The 9,244-nt window shown below is 38.0% G+C and overlaps 1 protein-coding gene across 1 annotated transcript; it reads left to right on the top strand.

Moving 5' to 3' along the window:
* The first annotated feature begins 532 nt into the window (after positions 1-532).
* Positions 533-1,000, top strand: LOC110914026. The gene has a single exon (XM_022158839.1). The coding sequence runs from the start codon at positions 533-535 to the stop codon at positions 998-1,000; it is 468 nt and encodes a 155-aa protein (XP_022014531.1).
* The last annotated feature ends 8,244 nt before the right edge of the window (positions 1,001-9,244 follow it).

Below are 9,244 nucleotides of genomic sequence, written 5' to 3'. Positions count from 1 at the left end.
CAATGAAGTCACGTTAGTAGTACGTTATCGTGTGTTCGATCACGTTCGTTCACGGATTCCGCACGTGAAACGTTTGTTACGCAATCGAACGGTATCAAAACCGGTCCTACAGTATTGTCATGAGGGATTAACCGGAGGTCATCATGGTCATCACACCACCGCTCAAAAGGTGTTTAATTGTTGTTTCTATTTGCCTTAGGTGGTGAAGGATGCATTTGAATTAGTTAAACGGTGTGATGCGTGTCAACACACCGAGAACTATCTCATCCAAGGATGAAATGCCTTAAAACCCCATTCAAATTCTAGAATTTTTCGATGTTTGGGGCAGTGATTTCATTGGCCCATTCCCTATTTCTAGAGGGAACTGGTACATCCCTGTGGCAATTGACTACGTTTCAAAGTGGGTAGAAGCTCAAGTTCTACCTACTAACGATGCTTGAGTGGTGGTGAGATTCCTAAAGTAATTATTTACTCGATTCGGTACTCCAAAAGCACTTATTGGTGACCGTGACACGCATTTCAGTAACACCATATGGAGAAGGTGTTAGCGCGCTGCGAAGTCACTCACCGTTTGTCCACTGCTTACCACCCACAAACAAGCGGTCAAGTAGAGAATGCAAATCGAGGAGTGAAAAGTATTCTTGATAAAACCGTGAGGAAGAATCGGAAGGATTGGTGCGAGAAGTTGGATGATGCGTTGTGGGCGTTTCGAACTGTATATAAAACACCCTTAGGAACCACACCGTTCATGATTGTTTACGTTAAAGCGTGTCACCTCCCCGTCGAGTTGGAATCTAGAGCTCTTTGGGCTCTTAAAACAGTCAACCTTGACCTTATCGAAGCAACAAAGAGACGTTACTTTCAAATTCATGAGTTGGAGGAGCTTCGGGATGCGGCGTATGCACGGTCTTGGAGTATTAAGGAGAAGACAAAAGCATTGCATGATAGGAGGTTGAAAGGGTTGGAGGAGTTTAAGAAGGGGGATAAGGTGTTATTGTAGAATTCCCATTTGAAATTGTTTGGAGGAAAGCTTAAATCCAAGTAGGCTAGATCGTATACGGTGAAGGAGGTGTTTCCGTACGGTACTATCAAGTTAGAAAATGATGTAGATGGAAATACGTGGAATGTAAACAGTCACAGGTTGAAACACTACATCGGTGGAAATTAGATCCGAGCGAGACGGAAGAAACTCCCCTCGAAACCCCCATGAGAATGAGCGATTAGAGGTCTTGGGTGAGAACCCAGGTGTAGAGTTTGTATAGTTATGTACTGGTCTTCATTTCGCGTTTTCGGTCACTTATGGTAGTTATTCATAATTTTTTTGTTTATGTTTTGCGTTTTGTGTCTTTTTGAAGGGATTTGTAACCAATTCGGAGGGAAGTACATCAAGAAATGGGTTCTAGGTAAGTCCCCATGAAAATTTTGCTTAAAAATGGGTTTTGGGAGAGGTTTTATTGAGAAAGTGGAAAATTTTTCTAAGTACAAAACTAGAAAAGTAAGAAACTTTCTTCGAAAACGGCCCCCTCGCATCGCGCGAGGGGCATACCATTAAACCGTCAGGAGCTAGTTATCGCTATTGAGTCTTATATTAAGCTCCTCCGGAGCCAAAACCCTAGTTTTAACAAAAATAATCAAATGTGATCCATTAATTAATATCGTAGATATTTTTAATTAATGAGCTAGATGTGTATGACAAGGCCTATGGAATTTCCCTCGAAGATGATGACTCTGATCTAAAATATTTCTAGGTTAACTGCAAGAGGAAATGGCAGGAATACATGATGTGTTTCATGAATGTAATCTCAAAAAATTCTTAGCAGACGAATCACTAGTGATACCTCTTAAGGACATAGACGTAAACGAGAAACTTAAGTTTATCGAGAATCCCGTTCAGATTGAAGATAGAAAGATCAAGAACCTCAAACATAAGGGACTAGTTCTGGTCAAAGTAAAATGAGATTCCAAGAGAGGTCCAGAATACACTTGGGAACTCGATTCAGAGATGCGAAAGAAATACCCACACCTGTTCCAGTAGACCTCGAGGACGAGATCTAAAACAAGGTGGGGAGGATATAACAACCCTCCTAGAACCCTTAACGTGACCCTAAACGTTCCTAAATATACCCCGTATACGAGCAACGAGCCCAAAATACCCTTATACTTATAAAAATCAAGAAAAACAAAAATTATAGGTTTCTCGTGGGGCGCGACCAAGACCTCCTTGGTCTTTCGCGGGCCGCGAGGCCTAGTGACTTGCCGGACAAACAAAGCCGCCATGTGTCGACACGTGGCAAGCCTATACTCGCTGACTAGCCAACCCTAAACCCTAGTCCACTCTCTCGCGGGCCGCGAGAGAGTTAGCTTATGTCTATGCGGGCCGCGAGCCGCCATACTTCAGCCTATAAATAGTGGTCGATCAGTTCATTTGAATTCGTTCAACTGTCTGATTTCTCTCTCAATTTCTATTAGTAGAAATTATACCCGGGCATAATACCCACTATAAAGCGAAGCTCTGCCCCGTTGTAAGTACTATAACCCTGCTATTACCCTACACGATCGATTTAGGGCTCCGTAACGCATGTGAAGGCTCTGCCTGACTCAGTCGTTGGAGTTCTGTCTCGTGTTACACCCGATTGATCTAGGGCTCTGTAATGCATGTCAAGGCTCTGCCTGACTCAGTCATTGGAGTTCTGTCTCGAGTTGTACGGTTAATGTGATTTGGACTATTTTACTAACACGTGTGCATTGTTTAATTTTAATAGATAATAACCAGGAGAATCACCAGGAAGCTATAGTTGTATCACCTAAGCCAACAATGTAAGTACATTCACTTTTTCTCATTATTTGAGAGTACATTTTTGTGAGTCAAAATGTTTTACCAAAACCTCAAATGTTTTCAAATACAATTACAGTGATTAAGTCTTTGTAATTCTACAATTGCTGCAAGTATTATGGGGTTTGTATACAGTACTTGATAACCTTCACAATTGGGCACGGTATCCTATGTGTGACATGACCATAGTCACAGATCCGTCGAGTGACACGTACTAACCGAGTAATTGTGTACATATAAACATTGTAATCGCCCTTAATATTGTAATGTGTAAACAACTGATGCTTTACCAAAATGGAATGTACTTGCCAGTATTTCTTGCTGATAAAATGTTTTTAAAACACGTTTCAGGTAACACAATGTGAAACCCAAATAGAAGCAAGCTGGAGAGCACTCAAGAGTTGGAAAAGTGGCTATAAAAGTTACCTAAATAAAAAGGAGTTTTGTTTTCAATAATTAGGGTTTATCCCTACAAATGTATTATCAAATGATCTTGGGTTCTACCCCAATGATGTATTATTATAAAAAGTTTGGTGTTTAACTCTGATAAAAATATTTCCTAACGACGGTCCTGATGTATTCCGCTACCAAATTAATAAACACCGATACCACTGATCTGGATCTCGCGACACCGCTTCCGGGGTAGGGGTCGGGGGTTGCGACCGTTGTGGAGGTAGTCGCCCGACTAGGTTGTGAAGCGGTGGTGGAAGACGGTTGAGGTATGTGGAGGTGATGTACTGCGGAGATCTCCCGAGGATTTGGAGGCCGGTAGTGGTGAGGCTAGGGCGGTGGGTTATGGTGGTCGGAGAGTGGAGGTTGTAGATGGTGGCTTATGGTTAGGGGAGATGGAGGTGTGATGGATAATGGGTGGTTCATGGTGGTAGACGGCGGAGGAGTTGGTGGTAGGTGATGGTGAAGCAGTGAGGAGATTAGAGAATTAAGAAATGGTTGATGCGCGAACTGATTTGGGGGTTTTAACATTTCAGGCGTTTTTATATGGTGTTGTGTTGCATGACGTAGTTTAGGGTGGCTATCGCGTGACATGAGGCCATGTTTGACCCGATTGTTGACCAGTGTTGTCGCAATGAAAAATACCTAAGCTTGTGTGATTTCCCCCAAATAAATAGAACCAGTTTGGTCGGATTTATGTGATTTTCATATCAGATTTCATACTCGTTCTTGATCACTCTGAAATTTATTCGTTTGTATATTCATAAGAACCAACAAAATAATTCAATCTATAAGTTTTGACACAATATTTAAGTTATCGCTAACTACAAAATGTACTGAATCCAAGTATCATTAGATAATAAAAAAGGTAACTAAATAATAAAAGAGACGATCCCCACTTCTTTAGACAAAACTTGAATGGAGCCGAACTTTATCTCAAGCTTAGACTAAGCGGTATGGGGGCCGGCTAAGGCCCGGCGAGCCCCGGCGCCGGTCCCCCACACCGCCCCCCACTCCTCCGGCGCGGCAAGATCAGCTCCCCACAGACGATTGTGACGGGCCTCTCTCCTCTCTCCTTCTCTCACATATACCTATACATACATACATATATATATATATATATATATATATATATATATATATATATATATATATATATATATATATATATATATATAAAGAGGTTCATCCCCCACCCCCTAGGTCCATCACCGTCAAGCCCTTCCTAGGTGGCGGTGACGTAACGGTCCATCCTCTTAAGGATGGGGCTCTCCATACCCTCTAGTCTTAGAACCCTATTTAATAAGTTGATGAAACTCTTGTTTGACATTTGGGAACCGGAAATATGCAGACCGCTAACAAAGTTTGTGATATAAATTCGTTCCCATTTGGCCATGTATTTGATATGATAATTAAAAAGAATTGAACGGCTAAAACTGACTGTAAAGAATAAACAAATAAATAAATAATAAAAGTACTTTTTTTTAATTGCTAACTTTTTTCCCTTAATACTTATAGCTCGTAAGGATTGAAACTTAATCTCCTAAGAGATAATTTCTTTTAAACACTATGTGGTATAGCCTAAGTGGCAATAAAGTACTTGTTTCTAATGATGTCCTTACGGTGAGTGATAAGTGTTGTTCCAGACTAAGATGTCGGAAATTTGGTAGCATGCGCCAACAGATATATGTGAAGGTCAAGGAGGTTATGATTTTATGTATAATAATAATGATGCCCTGATACTTCATCACTTTCAAAACACACTTTTGTTTAAAAAGTAGTATTTTTCATATATAATGTATGTTTATGTTCATTTCCAAACCATTTCACATTATAGCCGTGAAATATGTGTGAAACATTGGTTAGATATTTACTCAGAATTAAAGCTTTGGATCACGAGTCTCAGGTTAAACCAAGCAAAACTGTTTTGTAAATCGAATGTATCTCTTATGGTTCAGAAGGGGATGACGGCGCAGTTTGTTGTTCGTCTACATGCTATCCTTATATAATTTGCCGAGGTGATTGGAATGAAATTTGAGAAGTTTCAAGTTGAAACAACAGTTATTTTGTACATGTTTTTGGATGAACTAGAGTTGTATATAACTTTAATAAGTATGAAGGTCTTCATGTGACGTGTATTTGTTATGATAAATAATCTGAAAATGACAAATTATATTGAAATAATGAAATGTTTGGGTGTTACACAAAACCTCTAATGATCTGTAGTCGTTTAACCACCAACTGTCACTCCCCCGTCACCATGTTTAACTAGTTATTTAATATAATACATGGTTATGACCTTTGTAACTGGTGAGTTTCTTCGATAAAGAGCGAGTGTCGTGAACTCTGATCTTTTAATCATAAACTCTGATTATTTTTTTGTCCAACAATTGGTATCAGAGTTGTTAGGCTCATACCCAGGGGTAAGATAGTGGGAATCAATTCATCACAACTACATGTGATCGTGCGTGAAAAGCTAGACAACAAGAAGATGAGGTCCATTTTGTTTGCAACCTTAAATAGCAAGCACCACAAAATTTAAAGGTGGTAGCTAAGATTATGGGTGTTCATGGTTCGGTTTGATATCGTAAAATTGTCTAAACCGATCATTGTTTGTTCCATAAATACTTTTAAATATTTCAATGTAGATATAAAGGTTTTTTTATATTATACTTAAATAAAATTAAAAGTAAGTTAAAAATGATTTTACTCAAGTAAATGGGTTAACTGTTATTTATATCTGCGCTTAAGTCAATCTCACGGAAACCCTCGTGTGTGATTTGTAAATTCTAATCCTAAGTAATTGTTAAAGGCTAAAAGAGATGAATACGAGTTGTAATGATGGGTATAAAAGGTAAACAAAACATAAAATAAGTGTAGTCACCGTTGGGTTAAAAAGGCTAAAAGAGATGAATACGAGTCGTAATGATGGGTATAAGAGGTAAACAAAACATAAAATAAGTGTGGTCAACGTTGGGTTATGCATTTTTGACATGTTTTTGTATATCTTAATTTATGTATTCTTGGACAACTCTGTTTATTTTGTTTTATGTTTTTTATATAAGGGCCCAATTAAGCTCAACCCGTGAAAAAGAAACGCAATCAAACCGTTGGTAAGAGTTTGGTTTCAGTTCTCCAAAGTGAAAAGCTATTACTAACGGTTTGACTTACGATTTGATCTAAAAACCATCAAAACTGGATACGAAACCCCTAGCTGAGATTTTCAAAGGAACAAAAATAAATATGAAATAAGAAGCAAGCACACAAGGCAGCCGGGTTCATTTGTTTTAAATCCATGATTAAGAAGCAAGTCCGTGTTCAGCAAATTAGCAAGACGCTCAAAATCAATCTGATCGAAGGTTAAAAGCAAGTCTAGCAAACACCTGATTAGCAAGTCGGCCAGGATGACAAAAAAACATGATTATCAAGTCGGTCACGAGCACAAAATAAACCTTGTTAGCAACTTGGCAAGGAGCAAGATAACTAATTAGCAAGTTGATCAAAAGTAAGTTTGGCAAGGTTAGCAAGAAAAACTTATTAGCAAGAGCAAGTAAAAAAGCGAGAAACAATAAGAAACGCTAGAAAGTACGACAGGCGACGTGAATTGAGCATTAGTAGAAGTAGTGGACGAGAAGAAAGTGCACACTACAAAAGCAATGATCTTCAAGACTTTGTCAGATGATGTTCTAATACAAGTTGCACAATACGTAATTGCAAACAATGCATGGGATTTAGTTAAAACTAGTCTTAACCCCCCCCCCCTCGCGTTGCGGTGTGGGGGGCGTAAAACCATTATACCAACATTGTAGGGCGAAGGTTGTGAAAACCATGCTAACTAGCAATCGAATAAAGCTAAAACCCGGTAAAGCGTCAATTAAAAACATAAAGTTTTAACACAAAGTCAAGGGGGTAAAAACACGTGAGGTAATAAATGTAACCATCAAACACCGTGCTAAGTAACAATGAATAAAAAAACCCTGTGACCACCAAACATTGAGCTAAGTAGCAACCAAAAGACAACCAAATCCAGAGAAAAGCGTGAAACAAAAACTATTTAAAAAACTAAACTCGTTAAACTTTTGTGACAAAATTTAAAAAAACAAAAGTTTTATTACAAAAATAAAAAATCTTAAAATTTACCATGTAAAAAAACACACAAAAAAACAAAATCACAAAAAACAAAAATAATTTACTATTCCTCCGTGTGTTAAGAATTAGTATATATAAATAATAAATAATATGATATCTATGGTTTAGAAAGTATTTCATCAAACTTTGAGAGCCGGGCTAGAACTTTTGAAGATGAGGGTTATGAATGTGCGTGTAGGTAAATTAAGCAACGCAAGAGAAAAGCATATATAGAATGTCACACCCTCAATTTTCATTAGTAGGGTTTTACCGCGAGGCGCGTGACAAACCAGGATCTAAGACTTAGACACCAATCATATAGATTGACCTCTATATAAATAAAAATGCATTTTCAAACTATTAAGTACGATGCGGAAGCGTAAGGAAAATGTAAAGTAAACTATGCGCAAAAGATATGCCCAAAACAAAAAAGTCTATAAAAATGAAACCATGCAAATTATAAAAATAGTTTGACACTCCATGTTGTGCATCCTAGCAATGAGTAATACCATAGCGACCTTAGGAAGACATGCAAAAAAAAAAAAAAAAGTGACAACACAAAGGCATTGAGTGAGTTCACAGGTTTTGTTACATAACTAATAGCTTTAGAGTTGTCAATTAATAGCAGTAATGTTATACCTATAGGTAGCTGGCCTAAGTATTATGTCATTAAGTATTCGTAACCGAAGCTGACTATGTTATGCGTTGTTGCCTTGTTACCATGTCTATCATTGACAATAGTGGAATGTTAGGAAAGTTTTACACCCGTTCGACCTTTACCGATCGGGTTAGCGCGACTTGTCACACCCAACCGATGGCGGAAACATCGGAGTGAGACGAAAACAAGATTGCTCGAGACTTCATAACACTATTGTGACAATATTTAATTCAAAATCGATTTCATTCAATTCATAATAATTGTCAAATACAACATGTGAAACCAAAGTACAACATTTAAAAGGAAATTACAACATTGTTCAAGACACTGAAGTATAAACACAATTCTAGTAGTCTAAGTGTGTATCTAAAGTATCCCTACTAGATTCCGTCAGTATCAACATCATCAACCTGCAACATGTTTAAAATATATGGTTCAATACCAAATGTATTGGTGAGTATACAAGTTTAATATAACATAAGTATAAAAATGCTTTGAACGAATCCATATGACAAACTTAGTTATCAAGATTAACGTAAAATTGGCATGCGAATATACAAGTCAATCCTCTGATAACTGCATGTTTAAATAGACTTAACATGACCACAAGACTACGGGCGGTACGTTACTTATAGCGCTATACATATTAAGGGGAGGCTTGTACGAAGTTAATGACAAGTTTATCACATAAGAATGCTCTAGAAACACGAATCAAGTATAACATATTAGCATGCATGATTTGATTGTTTGTGTGATTGTATAAAATGTAAGTGTAACTGTGTAGGCTGATAAGTAAATATATTGCACCCAAAAGTGTAAAATGGAAAAAGGGCGTTCGATTATACTCACGGTTTTGCTAATCTTCCTTAGTTAATCCTGGAAGGAGAAGAGTTGAAGACGAGAGTGCTTCGAACACCGAGGTTATGGGTAAATGAAGGTGTGAGTGTTGGAGTTGAACGGAGGATTTGGGTTCGGAATTTAAAGTATGTAGTATATAGTATGAAAGTATAACTTAAACAGAAAATATATTCTGTCTAGGAACTCGTTAAGACACCGAGTTTTTGTGATTGCACGGGTCTTGATTTGCCCGTCAAAATCAGTAACGAGGAACGTGGAAACGAAATAAATGGAAACCGAACATCGCAACTCAGTTCGAGCGAATGGACCATTCGCAC

Source organism: Helianthus annuus, chromosome 15 (assembly GCF_002127325.2).
Source record: "Helianthus annuus cultivar XRQ/B chromosome 15, HanXRQr2.0-SUNRISE, whole genome shotgun sequence".
In the NCBI taxonomy this organism is placed as follows: Eukaryota; Viridiplantae; Streptophyta; class Magnoliopsida; order Asterales; family Asteraceae; genus Helianthus; species Helianthus annuus.
This window is presented reverse-complemented; position numbering and strand designations above follow the sequence as displayed.